Source organism: Microtus oregoni, unplaced genomic scaffold, assembly GCF_018167655.1.
Source record: "Microtus oregoni isolate MIOR12 unplaced genomic scaffold, Mior012 000046F_ref0000063, whole genome shotgun sequence".
NCBI classification, from domain to species: domain Eukaryota; kingdom Metazoa; phylum Chordata; class Mammalia; order Rodentia; family Cricetidae; genus Microtus; species Microtus oregoni.
The window spans coordinates 395,912-422,165 of NW_024543220.1; the positions used below are offsets into that span (position 1 = coordinate 395,912).

General features: G+C 42.0%; 1 protein-coding gene across 5 annotated transcripts in view; it reads right to left on the bottom strand.

The window, feature by feature from the left end:
- Positions 1 to 26,254, bottom strand: part of LOC121435438 (homeodomain-interacting protein kinase 2) — a 194,834-nt gene that overhangs the window by 140,063 nt on the left and 28,517 nt on the right. For 4 of the 5 annotated variants that reach the window (XM_041634758.1, XM_041634757.1, XM_041634755.1 and 1 more), the window contains exon 1: positions 8,055 to 8,130. The exons of the other annotated variant lie outside the window; for it this stretch is intronic. In XM_041634758.1, the coding sequence (XP_041490692.1) occupies positions 8,055 to 8,082 (28 nt within the window). In that variant the 5' untranslated portion in view covers positions 8,083 to 8,130. Of the gene's footprint in view, positions 1 to 8,054; positions 8,131 to 26,254 lie in introns of those variants that run through there. 5 annotated transcript variants of the gene reach the window in all.

Genomic DNA, 26,254 nt, shown 5'->3' on the forward strand with positions numbered 1-26,254 from the left:
CAGGCATAAAGGACTGAACATGATTACATGATTTGTAGCATTGACAGAGACAGACAGACAGACAAACACACACAAAAGGCGAGGGGGAGGGAGGGAGGGAGGGAGAGAGAGAGAGAGAGAGAGAGAGAGAGAGAGAGAGAGAAATTGGGTGCAACTTTGCCCACCTAGCACTGGGGAGGCAGAGATGGGTGTATTCTTGGGGTTTATTGGCCAGTCAGTCAAACCTAATTGGTGAGCTCCAGATTCAGATTCACTAAGAGTCCTCATCTCAAAAATATGTGGACTGTGATTAAAAGAGGCACAGATGTTTACCTTCCACACACAGTGGAAGTTGAGAGAAAGAACTATGATTTCATACTGACATATCTGCAACCTAGATAATCTTGAAACTATTTAAGACCTTTCTGCAGTAGCTATATAATTTATAATTGTGGTGATATTGGATATATATATGAAAAAACACAATAATGAGAAAGGAAAAACCCTTAAAGGTACAAGAAGAAACAAACACCAATTACCTTCTAAGCTACTCTGATAACCATTTCACGTATGTGTATATGTGTGTTTGTGTGTTCATGTGCATACATATATCTGAGTATGCATGTATATGTGTATAGAGACCACAGGTTTCATAATGGGTGTCTTCCTCAATCACCATATTTTTGGAGACAAGTTTCTATGGATCCATAGCTCACTAATTCAACTAGACTGGCTGGCCAGCAAATCCCAAGAGATCTTCCTGTCTCCACCTCCCCAGTATTTGGGTTACAGATTCTTGGCTTTTTAGGTGAATGCTAAGGATGGAACCCAGATCCTCATGCTTATGTGTCTTTCTGAATGAGTCATCTCCCCAGCCTCACTACCATTTCTTACAAAAGCAGTTAGAAAGTGGAGAGTCTGTCAAACTCCACTGATACTTAACTATCTAGCTTCAGCTGCTCTCCGAACCCCCAGCACTAATTAGAGTGATTATTTAACATCTTCCTCTTAACCCCATCACTTGTCCCCTGACCCTCTCTCTCTTCAGCAGATCCCCACCTTCTATTTTGTCCAGAATCCCAAGGTCAGTCTCAAGTTCTGCTAGTCTCCTAATCTATATTCTCCCATTTTTCTCTAGAATCCTGTTTTTGCTGTTCTTTTTCCTTGAAGCTATTGATTCTCTCTGTTTATTGGACAGAAGTCTTTAGCTAGTACTGAATAAGGTTGTCCAAATGAATCACTGACCTAACTCCTCCCTTCTGCCTTCAAGTGTGTATGAATGCACAAAGTTCCAATGTAAAAGGCAGGAGTAGCAGTCATAGCCCCCTCTTCACTCATTCCTTCTTACCTGCAAATCGATGCTTGCTGTACTCTTTTCTTCAATGCTCACTCCTAATCCTCTCCCCCAGCATATCCAAATACCATAAGGTAAATAACTTCCTAATTGCCTAATCCAATGGCCCTTTCAACCCCTATTCTCCTTCACCTCCCTGCAGTATCTGACCTGACGACCACTTCCTTCTTGATGCTCTTATCTACACTAATGTGAATCCCTAACTGTCTTCCTCCTCCCCATGGTTAAGTACACAGGGTTAAGGCAGTTTCTCTTCTCCCTCCTTTAAAATGCTGGTGCTTCCAGTAGTCTGTCTCCTTTGAAAGGTATCATTCATTCAGACAGTTTAAGCAGTCATCTCTATGAAGGCAGCTTCCATATGGTTACCATGTACCAAGTTCTCACTTGAATGTTCCACCAGTAAATTTCTGTCTCCTGCTACATCAAAGATGATCTTCAAAGCTGAACTCCTTGTGTTTTCCCCAAAACATAATCATCTAATCCTCCATTCTAACAATTCCTTTTCTGTTAGTAAAGTATTTATCTAGTTGCTTGGTTCCCAAACTGTGGATTTATCTTGATGAGTCTGCATTACTTCAACAGGCAAAAGATACACTCAGTATTGATAGATTTCTCCTTCCTTTAAAATGTCTTTTTTTTTTAAATTAAAAGTATTTAAATAGCCCTATAAGGCAAAATGTCTCTTGTATCCAATTCTTTAATCCTGTTCTTTTTGCCACTCCCAATTTGAAATTATTACTTTTCTTTCTTTCTTTTTTTTCCCCTCCAAGACAAGGTTTCTCTGTGTAGCGCTAGTTGTCCTGGAACTGCTTTGTAGACCAGGCTGTCCTTAAACTCACAAATATCCACCTGCCTCTGCCTCCCAAGTGCAGGGATTAAAGGTGTGCACCACCACCACCCAGCTGAAATTATTACTTTTCAAAAGTAACACTAAAGTAAATATAGGAACCTGATCTACCTGAATGATCTTTAATGTGCCTGCATCTGGCCACCAGATCTGTCTTACTTCAGAAACCTCTGAGCATTGTTCCTCTGTCCAAAAGCTTTTGGTGATGCCTTAGTTTCCAGAAGATAAAGTTGAAGAGACAGTATACATCTTGGTCCCAAATTCCTGCTAGCTGCATCTTCAAGCACTGGTTTCCCAGAAGTCTCAAATCTGAACTGGTCCCACTCATCTTCCTAGAAGAGACTGCTCTGTACTTGCTTCTTTCACTCTCCAGCACATATGCCTTCTGGAACAAAGTCACTGCTTCTCCAGTTTAGAGCTGAGACAAGGTCGCATAGAGGTCAGGCTGCCCTCAAACGCACTATGTAGCCAAGGATGACCATGAACTTCTGATCCTCCTGCCTCCATCCTCCCCAGTGTTAGTTAGGATATGAGCCACCACATTTGACAAGTGGTTTCTCTCTTACATTATCTACATGTTTAAGCCATGTTTCTACAACTAGACTATATTCTGGCACCAAGGACTACAGTCATACCTCACACCTCTTTGCTTTTGTCTCATAAATTCTTTGTGTCTTTCCCAGGCCAAATTTAGAGTGCATGGTGAGCACTGCTAACTGAAAAAAGTCAGTAACTGCTTTGTCACCAGTCACACATATCCAAAGAAGCTAGCCTGACCTGAAATTAGAGAAAAATCTGCCAGTGTCTTTCTACACAAATAAAGATTTTTAAAAAGCAAGAGAGAGGGCCATGTATGTGGTCCATGACTACACTTGCAGTGTGTGAAAGGTAAGACAGGAGAATTGAGAATTTGAGGCTATCCTGGGTTATACAGCAAAACCCTGACCCAAAACAAACAAATCTCTAAACTCTAAAATGAAGGAAAAAAAAAAAAACAAACAAACTACCAAAGCAGAGGCTAGTCAGCTCCTGTCGTGGGCTGGGCCGCCATGCTCTGCTGTGCTCTGACTTCTTAGAGGCAGATCTGGTCTAACCCTAAATCCTACTCTAAATCTGCCTTTACCCGTGAGTCAACAGAGACTTCCCTTCTGGTTTGAAAGCTGACTCCAACCTTGACCTGGGTACTATGACTAATATGCCTGTATATGTCTGACATAATTATTGTCTGACACGGTTATTTTAGTTTGTTATACAATCATATTTTCACCTGATTTTTATGTCAATATCTCCCTAATACTACAAGTAGAGAAAGTATCACTTAAATGTTCATATAGTTATAAATGCTATAAACCAGACATGTCCAACCTATGGCTCACAGAACTCATGTGTTCCAGTACACCTATGAATGTGGCCCAACACATTCTAGATGACACTTTGTTACAATGTCTAAAGTTTTGGCATCCTTGAAGCAATACAGAAAAGAACAATCCTTGGCTTTTAGCTACCTGTCCCTGGAAAAGACTACACAAAATTAACTCAGCTTCTGTCCCTTGAGTGTACCTTGCTCCTCTCTCTTTAAATTACTGCTAGAAGAAAAGAGAGGAGGAGGTGAGAAAAGAAATAAGCGGATTACACACAAAGCTCCGGAGGCATTGGTCCCTGTCCTCACTGTTTTACAAGTTCTTGGTGGAAAGGCCACATTGCAGAGTGGAATTTTACAAAGGGGAAGAGGGTAGCTTATGACTTATTTGTTATTGGGATGATAGCCAAGGGTCATAAAACTGTGGAAATCATCACTGGCTGCCTTGGGTGACAGATGCCCAGGATAAGCAAGAAGACCTGCATGGCTGGAACCTCCCTGCACCCTTCACTGTGGCCAGCTGCCTCAAATTCTGGCTGGGGCTGTTGTGGCTACTGCTGAGGTCAACAGTCACTATTCCAAGAAGTAGACCTAACAACCTTTTTACCTTTGTTCTATGGCACAGTCCATTTTCCTATGGGAAACAGAATGCTGAAATAAAATAAAGCTAAAGAAAGATATTAATGATGCTTTTTAAACCCTAAAATCTTTATAAGAAATAAAACACTGGTAGTGGTTTTTTTTTTTTTTTTTTTTTTTTTTTGGTTTTTCGAGACAGGGTTTCTCTGTGGCTTTGGAGCCTGTCCTGGAACTCGCTCTGTAGACCAGGCTGGCCTCGAACTCACAGAGATCCGCCTGCCTCTGCCTCCCGAGTGCTGGGATTAAAGGCGTGCGCTACCACCGCCCGACAAACACTGGTAGTTTTATAGTTGCATTTTAAAATAATCTCACAGCCACAACCAAACTTATTTCCAAACATTTCTCCTTGAAATGATTTTCTGGAACAAACCTTCCTGATTAGTTCAGATTTCTGTGAGTCAAGCTTACAACCTTTGCCACTCCATTTATTTAGATCCCTAAGGCAAGGGACAAGGAAGAGGGTGGGAAGACCTGTATGTTTTCCACTTGAAAGGAAGTGCTAAATGTTTCCTCTCATTTCTTTATGGTCTGACCCCTGTACTCTTCAAGGATTACTGACCTTCTGGACACACAAAATAGTAATAGTAATAATTTCCCCCCCCCCAAAATAGCAGGGGCTGACTGAACATTTTCAGCTTGATCCTATTGAAAACTTCAATCTCTGCCCCTCCTCTTAGGCTTTTAGAAGAAAAAGTAGCTTTGTCCCTCTTTAGTGGGAGGGTAGGTTTTAATTCCCTGGAGGGCAGTGTGAAAGACCAAAAAATAACACAATAAATCTGCAGTAACTACACCTGCTCCTTAGAGGCGTAACCCACCCAGACTTCTCAGTAAAGCCTTGGTGGCCTCTAAAGATAAACCCTACACAATGCATTGATTGCTGAGACAGAGAGCAGAGCATCTACAAAGGAGTATTCTTACTCCCATGCTACTGGCTCTTGAGCAGGCTAAACTCATGAGCACTGAGCACCAGTTCTTTCCATGTTGTAAGGCTCATGGAAAAACTATCAATAAAAAAGATTTATTTACAAACTGGCTACAAATTAAGTCAACTTATATCACACAATAAATTCTTTGCTGCAGACAAATAAAAAGAAGTGCCTATAAGTCTGATTAAAAACAGTCACAACAGAATTAAAAGTGCATCATTTTAAGTCATTCCTTATCAATACAAAAACGACAGACTGCCTCATATGTGAAGCAAACCCAGGTCACACAAGTTTAGAATGTGTTTTGATAGCTTGTATGTTTAAATGATGAAAAGTAACTATTCTTTTTTAGGCTTCCCTCCATCCAAAACGCCCACTTTACATCAAAAACATGTAAAAGTCTGTATTTCAAAATACTATTTTTCAAAGCATTTGCCTTGTAGCACTGGCCTTTATATGGATGCCATGTATGTCCACACAATGCTATCCCACTCAATTTCAACCCCTATTTAAAACCACGCACTATTCTCCAGGTTTTAAATTACCAAATACCCATGCCACACCAGACTCTAGGAGGGGTGTCTTTGAGGCAGGGTGAGTGAGCACCTTTGCCTGAGACAGCCTGGTTAGCATAGCATGCTCACCCCATTTACACATGTCCCACACAATCTCATTCTCACAAAGTTGAAAACTATCAAGTCAGAGGATGGTATAGGCTCTTAGAATAGGGAGCAAAATCAGACTGTGATCTTACTTTCAAGCCTACATAACTCTGTGTGGCTCTTTGTTTTTCTTAATCTTCAGGGTTCAAAGAGAAATTCTTTTTTTCCAGAGTTATACTCAACCTTTTTCTGGCATTTTGAGACAGGATCTTCCTATACAGTCCAGGCTCTAGCTTCAAGTAGGAACATTTGCCTTGAACGCCAATGCTAGGATTACAGGTGTTTGTCATCATGCCCACCTAACTTTTTTCATTTACAAAAACAAAAACCAACAAAAACAAAACAAACTACAAGAAAAGATAAGTTCCTTCATGATCTTGAGTTTTTAACCCATTATTTTTTAAAACAACATTTTTTTTGAAGATTGTGTCATTTAGTGTATTTTTCCTAACATATTTGCTTCATTTCTTCATAACTTTTTATTTCACAATTGGATGAACTGGAAAGTTGCTTCACATATGAGTACATTTCCTTTCCATTTCACCACCCCAAATTATCTACTGGAAGATCAGACTCTGGCGAAACTACAAGGATGAATGAAGGCTCAACTATATGATTAATTTTTTTCATTGAATTAATTTCACTGAACTTAGCAAAGCTCAAGAGAAGGAATTATAAGTAAAAATAGGCATCATTTTATCAGTATTTAAGGTTTAATTTAGGCCTGGCAGATGTAAAATAGACTGCCACTCAGAATCCAGTTATAGTTAAAGAGTAGAGTCCAGATCACTGTAAGAGGTACCAACTTCCTCACTTCTTAAAATCTTTTGGGCATACATTGACTGAATAATGAGCTTCTGATGGAAGCTACAATGTTATTTTGTTTTCCTACAAATACAGAACTCAAAGGATTAATTCCCATACTTAACAGAATACCCTGTCTTTTATATCACATTTTGTATATAAGATATGGAATAAGTTAAAATAAATCAGTGTTAGAAATACACACACACACACACACAATCGGGTTTGGTGGAGCATGCCTTTAATCTCGGCACTTGGGAGGCAGAGGCAGGGCACTCTCTGAGTTTGAGACCAGTCAGGGCAACACAGAGAAACCCCATCTCAAACCCTTCCTCCCAAAAGAAATATATATCTAAATGGAAAGTTTTAAACCCCTAGAGTAGGGTAAATTTGTATAACCCTTGATAAACTTGTGATGATTTAATGCCTCCCGAGGGTTGAAAAGTATTAGAAAAGATTCTTCATTGATATACAGAATATTCATAAAATTGTAGCAATTATTCTGTGTGTCAAGTCTGTATTTTAAAAGAATGTGAGGCAATTTCAGGTTAGCCTGTTTCTAAATGACAGATTTTCAAAACAGTGTGTACTAAATATCTTTGGGGCTTTTATATAATGTTCAACCAGAAGGTGTTTATCCACTAGTTGTATAATGTTAAATAAATGATACAATTCTACCAGAGTAGTGTAGAATTAACCACAAGCTCTAAAGAATCTTATTTTTTTATAATGACAATAGAAATACTATTGCTGCAGCACTGAGCATTTGAGAAATAGAATAAATCATTCATCAGATGTGTATTACAGGTCTTCTAATATAAAAAAGACCAGCATGAATTAGAATGAAAACACAAAAACCATCTATGGCATCACCATTAGCTGGGCATGGTAGCACATGCCTTTAGACACTCAGGAGGCAGAGGTAGGCATTTCCCTATGATTTGGAGAGCAGTACAAAGTAAGGATCCCATTTGAGTGCATGAGGGGGGTATCACCACTGTCCTAAAGGAGCTTTAAAATCTCATAGCTTCGTTAAGTCCGATGCCAATTTAAAAGGACAACTGGCAATTGTAGCCAACATAAACAACTGCCAAGGTAAACAGCATAGTTGAGAGCAGGATTCACCCCGGTTATAGTCACACAAGATTTTACAAGAGATGAGCTGTGACTAAAAAGATAGATGACCTTTTGAAAGGTGAGGCTGGCTTTCCAGATCCTACTAGGAGGGTATAATTCCAGTCTCACAATGGGGAGTAACCAGCACTGTTGTCTCTGTCCTCAGGAAGCTTCCGCTTTGTTTGGAAACAACGGAAGCCCATTTGCATATCAGTAATATATTAACAAACGCTAAGGCAATAATTAACTTCTAGGAGACATTGTGCACACCAACTGCCTGTTTACCTAATTCTAGTAACTCCAATATTCTAGAAATAATTCTAGCCATTTGAAGCTGGTGTGATGTCCCAGCTGTCCCCTGACCCACCTTTGGCATTGACTCTTTTAACTTTCATGACCTCTCTTGCTCTTTTCTGGACTCCGGGTGCTTATTCCTCAGGACTGTGCAGGAGCGTGCATTTCCCCTACTAAACAAATGGGTAGATACGTTTTAGGGAGATGACATAAGTTGCCCAAAGTCAATTTGCTACTAGCAGGGTTGAGTTTGGAACTGAGGTCTGCCTGGGTCTCAAATTCATGTCATTACTCAAGCCTCTGCTTCATTTGTTAGGTTCTTAGATTAGAAGCATGAGGCCAGGCAGAATAGCAACCATGGACAGATAAAAGTCACAAAAAAAGAGAACACAGATCAAAACTTCAAGACATAGCTGACTACATCAACCATGGCAGACACGCACAACAATGACCATGGCTTCTATTACTTCTGTCTCCTCTGGTCAGGATAACAACTGAGAAATGCATTAAAATTATTTTTTTAAAAATTTATCTCTTTTAAGAGGCAATCATCTCCTTTTTAATGTACAATGGAACAGCGGCCAGAACACTGGTCTTGAGTAAGAAGACTTAGACTAAGTGACCTGGAGAGGTTGCATGGCAAACAGGAAGGCTGTCACAAGAGCCCAGAGGTGAAGATAGGAGGATCTAAACTAAGGAACTATCTGAGAAAACAGAAAGTAAGCAGCAAAAATATAGGGCTTCACAGAGAAAAAATAGTAAGACAGTGACAGGTTTCAGAACATACGGGCAAAGGATGGAGAGGAATCAAATGCACCCGAGAGATGCAAAGAAGTGGGTCCACAGGTGGCAGCAGGGGAGGCGGAACGTGGTGTCAAACATTTTTCTTGGGAAGAAGAGGATAGAATGAGTTTTCAACAAGTTGAATGCCAAGCACTGACAGGATATCTATGTTGGAATGTACAATCATTACTCCTACTAACACATGGAAAAAAGAATTGCTTGATCAAAGTGAAGTTAGTGTCAGGGGTTGCTGGTGTTTGACAAGCAGTAGGTAGTACTTTTGTGCAAAGTGTGGTGTGAGTGTGTTTGTGCATGTGCTTGTGTGTGTTTAGGGAGAGAGATGTGTGTCTGTGTATGTATAGGCCAGCAGCTAATGTTAGGTATCTTTCTTTGTTTTTTGTGTTTTTTTTTTTTTGGATTTTTCAAGACAGGGTTTCTCCATAGCTTTTTGGTTCCTGTCCTGGAACTAGCTCTTGTAGACCAGGCTGGCCTCGAACTCACAGAGATCCGCCTGCCTCTGCCTCCCGAGTGCTCTGCACTTTACTTTTGTGAACAAGGTTTCTCACTAGACCCAGAGCATACCTAATTCAACTAGATTGGCTGGCCAGCAAGCTTTAGGGAGCCTCCTGTCTCCACTTTCCCAGTGCTGGGATTGCATGCATCTGCTCAGCTTCCTAGAGAACACCGTTTCTCATGCTTATGCAGTGGGCACTTTACCAACTAAGTCATCTCCAGTCCCAGGTTGACTCTTAAATGAAGATAAATCATTTTGAAAAGAGAATGGAAACCGATAGGATGGGCTGAGTAGGCACAGGATTAACCATAAGGAGAAGAGGGCAAGGTGGACCTAACCTTATTCATAGATAAGCCAAAAACAAAGGGATAGGTCCAAAATATTCAAGGACAGAATGTAGGCAAACATCTAAAAGATAGAAACTGCAAGGAAAGGCTCTTCTGTTAAAGACATTGAGAGTCACTGCTGACTGGAAGAGTCCAGCCCAGCTAGGGGACTGTACTCAGAGAAGGTTCTTGTTAGGTGTCCGGAACAACAAAAGGCTACTTACTATATGAATCAAGACAAAACCCAAGTGAGAGAATGGGCAAGAGGTTGATACTGTGAAGAAAATGGAATTCATATGAGTAAAGCTGTTTCTCAGGAGAACCAATGTAGAAAGTTGAGCAGATGGTAAATAAGGTAATCTTTGGAGGGCACAGATAGTACGTAAAACCGTATGAGGAGGACTCACGAGCCATGGGAAACGCCAAGTGTGAGGTGAGAATAAACACAATTAGGGGATTGATCCAGGAGACCGAGAAAAGAGGAGGAGTGGTGAGGTGTGCCTGAGAGCGTGCCAACAGCTCTCCTTTCCCCAGAGACCAGAGGAAAAGGAAGGAGTATCCTCCTGGGAAGACAAACAGACACATCACATATGCCCCTTGCTTTTCCAAGAAATATAATTCTCTTAAGTACTTTCAAAGCCTTTTATCTCATCTGTCATAAGTTGTGTTTCTTTTTTTTAATAGAAAATATATAATTTTTTTTGAAAGACAAAAGGTCAAGAGAAGGGAGGTGGGCAGGATCTGGGAAGAGATGAGGGACAGAAAAAATATGAACAAAATACATTATATGTTAAAAGAAATCTTTTAAAAATAATTTTTATGTCTATCTAATTTATTTATTTATTTATTTATTTATTTATTAAAGATTTCTGTCTCCTCCCCGCCACCGCCTCCCATTTCCCTCCCCCTCCCCCCATCAACTCCCCCTCATCACCCCGAAGAGCAATCAGGGTTCCCTGCCCTGTGGGGAGTCCAAGGACCACCCACCTCCTTTCAAGTCTAGTAAGGTGAACATCCAAACAGCCTAGGCTCCCACAAAGCCAGTGCGTGCAGTAGGATCAAAACCCAGTGCCACGGTTCTTGAGTTCTCAGTAGTCCTCATTGTGCGCTATGTTCAGCGAGTCCGGTTTTATCCCAGGCTTTTTCAGACCCAGTCCAGCTGGCCTTGGTGAGTTCCCGATAGAACATCCCCATTGTCTCAGTGTGTGGGTGCACCCCTCGCGGTCCTGAGTTCCTTGCTCGTGCTCTCTCTCCTTCTGCTCCTGATTTGGAAGTTGTGTTTCTTCAAATTTTACCATAAGCTGTGTTTAATTCAGAAAACATCTTTTCCCTGCTATTTGAAAATTTCTTATACATTTACCTACCTACTGTTCACTATTTGTCAAAGTCAGCCCTTGTCAGTGTTCAAACTCTCTTCTCTTTCTGAAAGTTGTCAACCTTGCCCACAACTCCAAGTCTCTCTTTAGTGACCTCTTACAACTCCCCTGTATTGGACTTGCATAAAGTCAGTGTCAATCCAAGCCAGCACTTCCATACAGTGGATTAGTACCTATAGTCTAGGACGATTATCTCTACAGTGTTGGTGTTTGCAAGCAATCTGAATACTCTCAATGTGGCAAGGCCTAGGAAGGCAGCTACCATGTGCAAGACCCAGATTCCATGCCCAACGCCACAAATACTAATGATACATCCCCAGCAGTACACCCAATCTGATGCTGAAGTAAAGAATGACTGCTGATAAGATACACACGCTTTTCAGTTTCTACAATAAATAGGAAGCAACAGAGAAAACAAGCTGGTAAAAAACAACTCCAAAATACTTTTAAAACCAGAGTTGAAATAATGGAGACTCATTTAAAAACAAACAAATCCCAAGAATAATAAATAGTATGTTTTGCTTGAGACAGGGTCTCACTATGTAGCCCAGAATAACCTAAAACTCGAAATTCCCTTTCTTCAGTTTCCTAGAACTACAGACATGAATCACCAAGCCTAGCCAACAAACAGAAAGCCAATAACTGCTGAACATAGGCGGATTCGTCAGCTACAGCTTTTTAACCAAGCACTACGGTAGGCTGCTGAACGGCTGATGACAAAGAGGCATCTCACGGTTCTGGAGACCAGGGAGTAAATGGGGTGTTCCAAGCCTCTTTCCTTGGCTTTTAGATAGCCATCTTCTCGCTGTGTCTCTTCAGTGTCTTCCCTGTTGTATCTGTGTTCAGTTTTCCCCTCTGAAAGGACACCTGCCATACCGAATTTACGTCCACCATAACACAGCCACTTCAACATGACAATCTCTGTAAAGTTCTCTCTCTAAACAAGTCCTGAGGGTCATGAATATGGGAGCACACAATTCATACTGTAACAGTAAGTTTAAGAAGACCAGAAGCATTTTACTTAAGTATAATTTTGTCAGGATGTCATGATATACACCCTTTGCTTTTTTTCCTTCGAGGTAAGATGTTTCATTTTGTGCTTTTCCTAAATCCTGCCTTAAATAACCTGCAAGTATATTTCAGTCACACATATGGAAACAAGTAAGAGTAAAGTAGTTATACCAAACTAAGTTCTGCAAACTTAGTTTGTCACTGTGCTTCTGGAAAAGGCCATACAAAGATGCTATCTGTGCGTGTGAAGAAAGCACTGCAGTCACTTGGGTATCAAAGACAGCTGCAAAAGACAGGTTAATAGCATCCAAATGAGGTTTGGGGTTGTGAATCTGAATATGTGGAACAAGTCTGAAGCCACCTGCATAAAGAACCTCAAAAGCACAGCTGCTATAGCTGAGTGTGGAGTAGGTTGAGGCTGGGAGGATCTCGCCTCATGCCCACTTTGGTGTTAATGATAATGAGCCTCTGTTAATGAATTCTCACCTGTTACCTAAATTGTCCTTTTTATCCAAAGGTTAGTAATTTTTTTCTAGTCTTGTATTTTATTTCTAAGCAAGGATCTCAAAAAGCTAACCTATCAATCAAACAAACAAACAACAACAAAAAAAAAACCTCACAAACTGTTAAAAAAAAAAAAAAAGAGTAACTACAGCTCTGACCTCAAAACAGATAAAACCCATTTAAGTACTGGCCCCCAAACTCCAGACAGACTGGCCCCAGGATGTTCTAAATGAGAATGATCAGACTCGCAGTGGGCTCCTTTCAGGTGCTGAGTCACCTGTCTTCCTCCCTGACCTCTTCAGCCCCTCCCTGCCACTTGCAGGTGGTGTACTGTCCTCTGTGTGCCAGCAGCTCTCAGTCCCTAGTGACCACCTCAACAAGCCAGACTTGTAGCAGTCACTGAGGAGGCTGAGTAGTCAGCTGGTGAGTAAGCCTCACATGAATTATGCTATCCCTTAGAAATGTCTTATAAAGCATAAACTAAGACTCATAAACTGGTCGGCTCTTATTTCCCTTGTGAAGAAAATCAGATATCCCCAGATGCTTGCTTATTCCATGCCCAGTCCACTGCTGAGTTGTCTTTTTAAGTTTATCCAGAAAATCTGACACTCAGAGACAGAGCTGGAAATCTCGTTTACCATTCCCATGTGGGGTCTTACACTATGATAAATTCTTTCCATTACGACCTGTTCATGAAAAGGGTATATAGAACTCTCAGCTCCAAGCAGCTATCTATGAATATGGCCTTCTTTGGAAATAGGGTATTTACAGGTGTAGTCAAATTAAGATGAGGTAATCAGGTGAGTCCTAACCCAACCTGACTGGCGCCCTTACAAGAGGAGGAAATTCCACAAAATGACACCGACAGAAACACCAAAGACTGCAGGCCCAGAAGGAAGAGAAGAAAAGGAGTTCTACTTGTTGACACCTTTATTTCCCACCTCTGGCTTCAGAACTGCAGAAGCTTTGGTTTCTGTGGTTCTCAGGCACCTGGTTTGTGCTACTTTGTTACAGTAGCTCTGAACCAAATAAACTCTTTATCACAATTCAGGGTGTATTTCATTGAAAAAAAAAACATGCCTACACTCAAACTATGACAAAATATTTTTAGCTATTGAAAAGACACTATTCAATACTTAGCTATTGAAAGGCTGCCAAATGCAACTTGTCCTCATGGCCTCATAGCCTGTATTTGTTACCTATAGACTGAAGAGCTGTAGAGGCATCCACAGCCTTCCTCCCACATTCTCAATCCCATTCCTGTCAGAATGCTCAACAACTCCTCCTTGATGAAAATATGCCAGTGCACCATGATTAAGGTCTGATTTAGAGCAACATGAAGCCACATGAAAATTCACTTTGTCCTAACTGGGGAGACCTAGGACATAGACATCAGCAACACCACCTCACCTTTCCCAACCTCAGCTTCCTGCTATCGTAGAAAAGGGAACCAGAACACAGGATTTGCTGCTGTTAGTGCTATACTTGCTTGCTGCCTCTTGGCCTCACTTCCACTTGCATCTCTGAACCCTTTCTCAGATGCTGCCCGCTAACCGCTCACAGAACTGTGTGCAAGCTGCTGCTTAGGCACAGTGAGTCTGATGGGAAACACACTGGACCCTCTTCCCCTGAGCTGTCTCTCATTTTACCTTCCGTCTGAGAATGACAATCTGCCACCCTTGCTACTTTATGTGACAACCCTACAGCAGCTCTACCTTCCAGTTTTTATTCTCTGGAGAACTCTGCCATTCCCCTTAGCTGCTTTCAACTGACTAAGCTCAGTTACAGGCTCCTTTGGGGAAGCAGAGGAAGTGTCACCTCTGTGCTGTGACTGAAAGGAAGATGAGCAGGAATGAGGAAGATAGAGAGAAAGAGTTAGCGAAGGAGAAAAACAAAAGAAAGGGTGAGAAAATAAGAACCCCCATATCAGGAATACACTCAGAATAATAAAGAAACATCGCCATGCACCTTGGAAATTATTAAGTGCAATAATGCAATGTGTAGTAATGTGTGTGGATTTGTATGTGTGTGTGTGGATATGGAAGTCAGTTGGGGTCCCTTAATCATATATCCAGAAGTCCATGCTCAAATGTGCAAATTGAAGTAGTTTCCGTGGTCTTTTGCAAGAACATTATAATACTATGAGTTGCTGTTATTGAACCTAACCCCTGAAATTATTACTCAGCAGCTCCATTTGCTGGCAGAGGTGCCTACTCTCACACAGGTCCCTACCACTGGTATCTTCCTCTCAGGTCATGGCTGAGATGTCTGATGGTGTTCATGTGTACTAATGTGGAAGGCAGGATGGCTATTGGCAATATCAGCAAACTCCAATTGGTCTGTGCTCTGGCCTCCAAGGGCTTGTTTTAGATCATTTTTGAGTTCCCAACATCTATGTCAAAAGCAGTTCAACCCGTATGAGCACAGTAGGCCACTTAAGCTCTTGGTACTTCAATTGCTTCATCTAGAAAGTGGGGGTAATTACAGTTTGTCACAAGGGTTCTGTGTGGGTTAAACAAGTGTATATATTTTCTGTGTGTACAACTCTGGCACACAGTAAACTCAAGAAGGTGGACAGCAAAAAAAAAAAAAAAAAAAAAAAAACGAGAAGAGGGAGGTTGGCCAGCTTACTGTGGTTATCTAACACATGAGGGTATGATGCACTAAAAACTGGTGCTCACAATACACAGCGCCATGCCTGGCAAAGGTGAGGGGTGCAGCATGCTGTGTTTAATGAGTGGGCAACAGAAACAGAGACAATGAGATGGGAAGAGACATGTGTTGGAGGAAGTGTACAAGTAAGTGTTCCTTCCCTCCAGTACTGTTCCTGAAGGAAGGTAGGGTTAGTCCACAAGATTCTGAGGAGGGCAGGGAGACTTGAAGAACATACAAGTTTTAGGTTCAAAGTATATTTACTTAATTTCCTTTCACAAATTTTGTGTTTCTTTTGTGGTTCTCAAAAGCATTATTCATGGTCACAAGTGAGACCTGGATTCTATGTGTGATGTGCACACTGCAGGTTTGTATCTATCATATAAACTGATCTCAACTTTTTTGATGACATACTTTAGGGAAAAAAAATAAATACTCACTCCTGAGATAGGTAGTATTTATTTTTCTAAATTTTATGTCCTCTGTTAATGCCTACTAAAAGCATAAAATAGAAAAGTCTTAGAAAAATATGAATGTTTGGATTTTTCCCCTGAATCTTAGTAACTTTTCTTGAGCCTTCCACTCAGAAATCCCCTGCTAGAACTCAACCAACTCAAGTCACACAATATAAGAGTTAGGGTTGGCACTAAATGAAGCCTTAAACCAGCAAAAAAGTGAGTGAGAAGCATTGCTTCTGGTCCAGAACTTAGAAGCCAGTGTGACAATTTTGTCCTCTTTACTTATATGCAAGCAGCCCTGATCCAGGGAGGAGAGGCTGTGTGGCTTGAGCAACTGAAGGAGGGCTGAGGAAGCGAAGACTAGGGACCCAAGACAGAGCATGCATGTGAACAGTCTGTTGCCTCCACATATCAAACCCATCTTAACCAGCACTGTAATTTTCCTCAATGTTGCCATTAAGTATGAATGTGATTATGTCTTGATGCACAAGATGCTTACCCATCAAAACTAGAGCACACGTTTGTCAGGATGACTTTAAAACTTCTAGGTAGTTTAATCCCTTTCTTCCTTATTTTAATGTAAGAATGCTTCAACAAGGTTAAGGCGTAAATAATGGAATGGCATGGTCATGTTAGTGACTTCAAGTATACGCACACCAATTACCATCTAGTAGTTATCTGAACAAGTGGAAGGTACAGGATTGCCTTTAAAAATGCCTTCAGTTTGGCCTGGAAACTTTGAGGCAAATCAGCTTCTGGTGACTAAACAAGAAGCTATTTTCCAAACTGGCCACAGGGAGTGGGCACTGCTGATGACAGGCCTGAGTCCCCTGGGGGACTGTCTGTTTTACCATGTGCTGGTGTTTGGGCCTTCTCACCCTGCTCCAGTTGCATTCCTCAGCACCCTGATGCAATGGTTATCTTTTTGGTGAAGAATATTCAAGTTCTGACATCATGGTAGTAATGGATATTACTCACGGTATGCTCTCAAGTCCAGCAAAGCACATTCTGTACCCTCTTTATCACTGAAGTCAGCAATCGCTTTAAAAATAGTGTTGCTTACACACCCAGAGTACCACTGATTCATTAAAAACTGAACAAATACTACTCTGAACTACTAACTTATACAGAATCTTGGATACAGGATCTTGAGACATCGGCATTTTTCCTTGCCCTAGTAGGAGTATTATGTTGTAAAACTTACAGATCTTAAGGGAATGAAGCCTTAAAAATCTACAAATTCAGGATTTAACAAATCATCTGATTTCTGACTCCAGATTACCAACCTAAGGTGTAATTAATGGGAATATCCATAAATTTGCAACCCAATATATGAAACATACCAAAATAAAGGTCTTATAAGGATAACTGACAGTGGTCATGGTGACATCTAGAAGTAAGAGTCTGATTTCCCGCTGATAAAGGATCTGGGGGTATTGGGTTTTAGAAATCTTACTCAGGTTCTTTAAAGACAAACATTTCCTCTACAGCAGATATTCTGCTTAGACATATAGATGCCTTTTGCTTAACCTTGTGCTCAATGAACACCTTCTGTTCTCTTGAGATTCCAGAAAAGGCCTTGAACTATGGAGGGTGCCCTCTTGGTTGGATATTAAGATTATCTTACTTTAAATGATCCAGGCTGAACAACTAACCTGCCTTTTAGAAGATAAATTAGCTTGATCCAGACTTTCAGAATCAAACAATCCTAGAATTTGTGGTCAAATTTGCTAAACTAAGGATTCTATAGGCTATGGTGAAAAGCCAAAACTATCTGCTGAGAGCCTATGATGTGCAAGCAATGTGTAACAAAAGTACTGCTTGTTTTTACAAAGACAAGCACACTGTCGGGCAAGACCAGAAAAGATAACCGACCACAGACGGCAGCTCTCCAATCAGGTCACTGACTCAGAGGAAGAAGCACTCCCAGTGGTGGGTGTCCAGTGGTGGGTGGGATACAGTAGAAAGCGCCCCAAGGGGAGCTGAAGCATCAGGGCTAAGGACCTCGCCTTGTGGTGAGAGAACAGATTGGATCTATTTTTATTTAAGATTTTGAGTTACCTATCTTCCATAGGACCAGGGATGGTTTACAGTATAAAACTGAGACGAGATGACGCAGGACCAAACATCTACAGGGAATACAGGGAAGGATGCAGATGCTGACCATAGCTGAGCTCTTGCTAGGACAGCAGAAGATGGATTTGGAGAGACAGGCTAGTGTCTGAGTGAGACAGGTCTTTCGCACCCCTGGTTTCATTCTATTCTGGAAGCATAAAGGATATAGTAGAGAAGGGAGTAGGATCTCTGAATGGGAAATGGGTGTATATAGTTAAAGCTTGACGGCTGTTAGCATCTGGAGGTGTCTGTGTGTGAGGATGTTAGAGTCTGTATGAAAGATGGTGCTGAGGGGCTGGAGATGGCTCAACATCAGGAACACTGGTTGCTTTTCAGAGGACCTGGGTTTGATTCCTAGCACTGATATGGCAGCTCACACTGGCAATTCTGCTGACCTCTTCTGACCTCTATAGGCAGCAGGCATGCACAGACACACATGTAGACAAACCACTCATACACATATTTTAAAAGAAAGATGATGCCCCAGAAAGGTAAGACCTAACCAGAGACAGGAGAGTGTGGACCTGTCTACAGCCTTGAGACTGATGGCAGGAGAGAGCAGGCTGGAGAAGACCCAGGCTCAGGCGAAGCAGCTGGAAGAAGAGGGGAGGGCATGCCCTGGAGTTCAGGTGCCAGGCTGAACAAAGGCACTCTATGCTGCCACCACAAAGAAATGAGGCACAACAGTGTCCAGTTAACTGAGGTCCCTCCCTGGGGGAACATGGGCAGCAGACTGCAGAGGACATACACTTCTGGTCAAGCTTCCATCCAGTCTGCCCTCATTTTCCAAGGCCAAAGCTGATTGGAAACTAAATCAGCTTTCATCCTGGCCCCAGGAGTTCTGATGACCATATTCTCAAGTCAAAGCCGGGAGACAATAAGAAAGGGACATAACACCAAGTTCCTAGGTGGGGGCGGGATTTAAGGGGGACCATGGTCCTGAAGGGGACACACACAGCAACAAGTGCCACAGGAAGACTCAAAACAACGTGCCATTCCAGGTGCCTCTGCTGCCCATAATATAAAGAAAGACATACAAGTCTGTGTTCCAACTGACAGTGGATACAGAGGAGGCAAATGCACAGAGCTGACTCCTTAAAGGCAAGTTGAAATGTCAGTGCTGTCTTGTACAGTACCCAAGTGGTTCTCACAAGCTTGCTCTGGGGTCCTGCGCCTGTCAGCCAAGCCCTTCCATTCTATTTTACTTAGGTACAAATGAAGTTATAGGCTCCATTCTTACTCTCCCTAAAGAAACCCTTTTTCCTTTCTGCCCTGACTCAAATGAAATGGTTCATGCAGGAGTCTGGCTGATTTCTTCAGTGACCCTTACCTTGTTAAATAGTTTCTTTTCTAAAAATTGCTAAATCAAAACAAAAGGTGGGAATAGGTACGAGAATGCATTCTAAAGAGAAATAGAGGAAAGAGGAAAGAATATGCATGCTGATGTCTTATTTCCAAGCCTTTACTCCACAAAATCCTAAAAACTGGGGTAAGGAATTTCAAAGGGAAAGGTCAGCAGCCCAGGAATCTATTTCCCATAGTATTCATCCCTTAAAACTCCAGGAAGATGCCAGAACCTTTTCCATGTCAGTTAGTTCTGGAGTGGAAAACTATTTCTGCAGGTGCTTATTTTCCTAGCTCACTACCCAAATCATGGTAGAAAACTGCTGGGACTGCTTCTTTCCCTCGACTGCAAGAAAGCAAGCTGCCAATCAAAGGTCAAATGACAATGGCCAGGTGACAGGCAGCCCAGGCTCCTATAATCTTTCTGTTGTTTGAAGTTATTTCCAAACAAAATATTTGATTGTCATTTATTCATTAGCCACTGTAACCTAGCAGGGTCCCACTGAAACTTAGCTACAGGCAGGGATTGGCACCAAGAACTGAACAAACACCATGGGTCAGAGAGAACCTTCCATGGTCCTCCTCCCCCACTGTACCCTCCACATCCCCATATTGTTTTTCCACCTGGCTCCTCTTTACAGGGGACAGAATCAATGCTTGCTCCTTCTAGGACACACCTTACCCTCTTAAAATATTCAGTTTAGTGGTTTCAAATAGAGCTATGTGACTGTCATCACTAATCCTTAAACATTTCATCACACTCTGAACAGCAACCCCACATCCATTAGCAGTCACTTCCCATCTCCCCTTCCCACAGGCTCTGACAACCACAGATCCACTTCCTGCTCTGTGGACTTGCCAATTGAAGACATTTGGTATAAATGGAATTATACAACTTGTGGGCTTTGTTGTCTTCTTTCTTTTACTTAGAAGAAGTTTTTCAAATTCCTCCATGCACATGTCAGCATCTGATTCTCACTTACTGACAAATGAGAGTCCACGGGCTAGCTACGGCACATTTGTTTCTCCACTCCTCAGCGATGGACATCTAGCTGGATGCTTGTGCTTTCTGACTGTAATGCACACTGCTGCAATAAGCTGGAGCCCAAGTCTGTGTGGACAAATGTTTTCATTCTTCTTAACATTTATCTGTACAGGAGTGGAGTTGCTGGGTCACGAGAGAACTCTATAGTTAGCCTTTCGAGGAACCGCTACCTGTTTTCTAAATTAGCCTTCTGAACTCTCCAAGAGTCCCAACATACATGCTTCCAGACAAGAAGCAATTCCACAGAAACAGCTGTCCTCCTGACATTATAAAAGACAGTCTAGGGGCTGGAGAGATGGCTCAGAGGTTAAGAACAGTGGCTGCTCTTCCGGAGGTCCTGAGTTCAATTCCCAGCAACCACATGGTGGCTCACAACCATCTGTAATGAGGTCTGGTGCCCTCTTCTGGCCTGCAGGCATACATGGAGGCAGAATGTTGTATACATAATAAATAAATCTTTAAAAAAAAAAAAGACAGTCTAAGTTCAGAGCAGGAGTCAGGGTTTGTTCACCTCAAGGTAAATGAGCAAAAGAAGCCGTGAGGCAGTTGGTGTCAGCAGCACATCTAGCCTGTATCATTCCAAGAGCCTGCCAGCACCTGGCATGGCAGTCAAGGCTGACACAATATGCACCAGGCTGCCAGCTGAAGAGGTGCTCTGTGTAAGGAGCAGCTGCAGCAGGATGCAAATTGGCATGTTCTCACTGTCCCATCATAAGCCACTGGTCAGGACCTTGTTAGAGCTATTTACCCTTACTCTGGATAATACTCCTAAAAGTGCGAAACTAGAAAGAGAGAAAGACAGAGGGATGAGGGGCAGGAGAAAGCAGAAACACAGTGATCCAAGGCAAGTGTCAGGAAGACTGGTATATTCCAGAGTGAATGAAGAAACTGTACCCATATGGTCTGGTAACCAAGGGAGAGGCCAAGTCCACCACCAGTACCAGATGATTCAGTGCTGGGCCTGGGTCCTCTCTGAGCTGGCAGTAAGCAAATGCCGGAGCTAGACAAACTGGGGTGGGCCAGGCTGGTGAGGTAAGAAAGACATCCTTCCAACAGGAGAGAGGGCAAGGACCTGTGCATCAGTGAGCACCTTTCGGGTATCTACCCAAGAAACACTCAGCTTCCGCGGAGTCGCTGTACCGGGCCCCACTACTGTGCCCGCACTGCCCTGCTCTTCTGCAATGCTCCATTTGTCCTTCAGCCCACTCTCCTCAGGACAGACTTTATTAGCAGGCCTGCTTTTAAATTCTGTTCCAAAGGCACCCTGACATCTCAAGCACATTTTCACCTGTGGTGGTAAAGGAAAAGGAAGGTGTCTTGTGAGCTGGAATTTGTCCCACCATATACTGCTAGTTGTTCAGCTGGCCCCAGATAATCCGCTCTGCCCCGTCATCCCTTCTATGTTACCTCCAATCCCATGAGTAGCTAGCCGCTTAGTACAGCTCTGCATTTCCCTAGGCAGTCATACTATCTGGTGTGCATTCGCTTCAATACCACGCAATACGCACCTACTACAACTACCTTTACCAGCTTTTAACATCTGCATTATGCTCAGCTTTTCAAGTCGCAGGTTACTGAGCTCAGCCCTGATGTGATGAAGAAAGTCAGAGGAAACAAAGAATGCAGTTAGGATCTTTATAGATACTCTCTGATCCAATCCTCACAGCACCCCTGGGAGGTTGTCCTTGCCATCAGTCTCTGTAGAAGGAACAGATTCAGGGATACCAGCAGGCCTACCTGCCCAAAGTCATAAGCTAGCAAAAGGACAGGGAAAGGCTTCAAATGCTTCACAATCTCACTCTAATGCCTGTGTGTATTATTAACACTATAAATGAAGACATTTTTAAAAAATAATTTAGCTGGCTCATACCTGAGATCCTAGCACTTAGGAGACTAATATGGGAGGATAAGAAGTTCAAGAACAGCCTGGGCTAAATGAGGCACTATCTGGAAACATAACAAACAAAACCTATTCCCTTATTCAAACATAATGACTATATATTCAAACATGATGGCAATAATCTGTAGAATAAGCAACAGAGTTAAAAGTTAAGATATGTAGTTTCAAGTTTGACTTTATGTTGACTTTAAACAAGTCACTTAATATTTCCAAACATAGCATAGTTTCCTTGTGTGTAAAGGAGAAAGAGTTTCCACAGTGTGCTTAGTATCCTGTAGGGTATTAATACTTATGGGGGAGGGGTGAAAGGAACTGGGATCAAATAGTTTCTGAAATGCCAGACTAAATAAAATTAAGCTCCTGCCTTTACTGCAGAACTTCATAGAGCTGTTAATATTGTTGTCTCACTGTGAATCACCAAGAGAGCCATGCAAATCTATCCCATGGCCCAAATTTGTTTATCAAAGAAACACTTTTAAATATACCCAAATATTTAATACTTTTTATGAGAGAAAAGATCGGAAAATAATGGATTTGGATTAAATAGTCCAATGCCATCTTCTAGTTTCTACAAAGTAACAGCATTCTAATTAGTCAGCAACATTCTTGAGGTTTTTCTAAGACAACAGCCAAGTAGAAACAAGGTCAAAATGTTCAGAGATGCCAAGGTAATCTACGGACTGCCTTTCTTGGGATGGCCTCACATAGTCATAGGTATTTTCCCACCTTAAAGGTAAGCACAACCAAAGGCAGTTGGGCTGGCCTTGTCTTCCAACACGCATCTCCCAGGCACTCAGAAGAGTTTAAACTACCTTGACTAACTTGATAGGAGGAGTCAATAACATCTGTCTATACTCAATCAAGTCCATGATTAAAACCAAGTGTTTGGTTTGGGGTTGTGGCTTCATAGCTCTACACCGTCTCAAAGTGATAGAGAAGGCTCTCAGGAACACAGCCTAGGATGACCTGCCAGTCTTTGCATCACCACAGGCCCCTTCCCCTAGCAGCTGTGAAGGGGTCCTAGCCACAGAAGTCAAGGGAATTTTCCAGGCGAATGCAACACCCATCTGGACATGGAGAGATAACCAAATCCACACTGGCAAAAAGGGGAGGCTGTGCCTGTTAGAGAAGGTGAGGGGACTAAAGCCAAAGGGACACAAGGCAGAGAGCACACAGTGGGAGAGCAGCTTCGAGACCTTCCCAAACAACTGTCTTCTTAATTAAACAGGCACATGATTTTCCTTGAGTTGTTTCTGTATGTGATTTAAAATTGCCAGATCACTCTCGGAAAACACATTACTCATCTCTGTAGCGACATGGGACAAAAGTCATTGTCCCTAAATACACAATCCTTTGTAATCCCTATCCCTAATATCTAGATGTCCACAGCACAGGATGGAGGACTCTCTGGCACAGTTGCAACAACAACAGAAAGCTGTACACTTGCCCTGTAACCCCTCCATGTAGAAACTGAGTCTAGTAGCAGTCCTAAATGGATTCAGACAGTTAGCATCTCTAGAATCCAGTTATCTTGCTGCTATGAGTTTGCCTTGGACAGTATATAAGGTGAAGGTTTAAGATGATTCAGGATCAGGAAAATTAGTCCTAGAAGTCACCTAGAAGCTTACAGATCTCTGTGAGAAAGCTGAGAAGAGGGGCAAACACAGACTGAGGATCTGTTGCAGACTATCCACCACATACACAGAACTCTTACAGCTCAACAACAGAAGGACAAATACCCAAATTTCTTAATGAGTAAAGAATGTAAAATAGCCTGCTGGTGGTGGCACACAACTTTAATCCCAGGACTTGGGAGGCAGAGGCAAGTGGATCTCTGTGAGTTCAAGGCCAGCCTGGTCTATAGAGGGAGTTCCAAACAGTTAGAGCTACACAGAAAAATCCTGTCTCAAAAAAACAAAACAAAAATGTATTATCTATTTCTACAAAGAAGACATGAAAATTACTAAAGCATATATATACCATCATTAGTCATTAGGTAAATATAACCCAAACACAATGAGATGCTAAGAAATTCGAAAACATTATGTCCACACAAAAATTTGTACACAAAAACATTTAAAGCAGAATTACACATGAAAGTCCCAAAGGAGAAACAACTGGACAAACAAACAAAATGTGGAACAGCTATAGTACAAAATATCACTTGGTAATGAAAATCAAAAGAGCACTGATACATACGAAAATACGTTGTGAGGATTATTTTATTATTAGTTTTTACTGATGAACACTTATTATAATAGCATACATGAAGGAAAAGCATCATCATGTGTAAATTCAGAGCTGTCTACAGTTACAGGCATCTATTGGTCTTGAAATCCTGGGTCCTCTGTAGATAAGGAGAAATTGCTATAGTGCCTGGTACACATAATCTCCAATAATCCTGAAATTCAGGTCATCACCCATTTTACACATGAGGAAACTTGAGAATCGATGAGGAACTGCTAATTGCCAAGGGCCACAATGGAGCAACATTATAGACTGATTGACGGACAGACAGGGTGAATTTAAACTAGCTTTGCCAACTCCTGAGGCCACATTCCATTTAGCTAACCATGCTGCTTCTTGCCAAAATAATAAGCTACTATGGAATGACTTGCTGGAAAAAAAGATTACTCCCTAAACAAAAGATCACTGAGCAATATAAAATGCTAGCATTAGAAGTCACATTAAAGGACATCCTTGCCAAATTCCTTAATTTTCCAGATGAATAAGTAAAGAGATCACTGAACTGACTGGCCCAACCAAACTAGCGAGACTGGTAGGCACACCCCTTCTCATGTCACAGCAGATGAGCAGCTGTATGGCTCTCTGCAGTTAGCTAAGAATTACAAAGTAGCCAGAGTTCACTGAATAGTGCACACTACTCACCAGGCATTCCCAGCCTTCAAATGGGCCAGCCTTGTCTCCAGGCCTCCACTAGAAGATCACTCAGGTGGTTATAGCTGTACTGCTCTGTAGTTACCCAAAATTCTTCTTCCAACCCCAGGAGTGCTCTGAAAAGTCCCACCAGGGTGCAACTGTTCCAAGGATCCCTCAGAGCATTTTAACTATTTAGTAGAAACAGGGGGTTTTAGATTTAACATTCAAGTGCCACAGCAAAGGCCAGGGAGACAGAGGAAAAATCTCCCTCCAGATTTGTTGGGGACTTGAGATTTGCTGGGGAAGCACTTACAATGGAGAACCACTTAAGATAGACTGGGAGGAAAAACTGGAGGACTCAGAGCTGGAGTTTTTGTTTAGATTTGTTTTTGTTTGTTTGTTTGTTTGTTTGTTTTACTATCTGCCTATTGTCACCATGGGATGTCACATCTCAAACTTCAAAAGTTCCAAATCAAGCACAAAGTCCCCATGCTCTCATTCCACAAGCCTGCTCTTCCTGTCATTTTCCCTTCCCCAGTCACTTCCTTCACTCTCCAAAGGCCCACGTTGAATGCCTAGGCTTACTACCTTCCTCATCTGGCCCCTTCCACCCCAACTACTGATTAGTCTGAGGCCCTTTGACACCTACCTATCTCAGTACCCATTCACTACAGTCAGAGTCCTGTACATACAATAAATGCTCATTCTACCCAGAAGTCAATCCTGTAGACAATCAAGCAAGACCCTGCAAGTCCCAGCCAGAACTATTTAAACATAGAAGAGATGGATGATCTCATGTAAGCAGGTGACAGCAAAGTTATTAAACCTCAGCTCAAGCCCGGGAGCACAGAGCAGATGGGGTTGGGGCTGCCCTCTGTGTGTATCCTGCTGGGACAGAAAGGCACATGGAGACACCAAGGCTGCCAACTGCACCTGTGAATTATTCATTATTTCTGTGTGGTCCCTTTGAACTCTCCATCTGTGATGGCTACTTCACTCAAATACCTACATTCAAGTGAGAAAAACCTGTGACCAAAAACTTGGTCCAGTCATGACAGGTTGGATACTCACTGTCCTATGACCATTTGAGGCAAACAAGGGCTCCACTGGTCACACATCTTTCAGAGCATCTCCTGGACACTTGGGACTCAGGGCTTTCTCTTTGTGCCTTTTAACACTACTCACTGTGTATTACTTGGCATCACTTCATGTCTTTCGTTGATTTGTTTAATCTGTCTGCAATGAGCTGATAAATTCTTGGAGAAGAGAGAATTTGTACTTAGGTAGACTGATGCATGTAAAGCAGCATGCTCGGAACCCTCCTGGCACGCTGCAAGTAGTAACTAGATAAGCACTACCTACTCT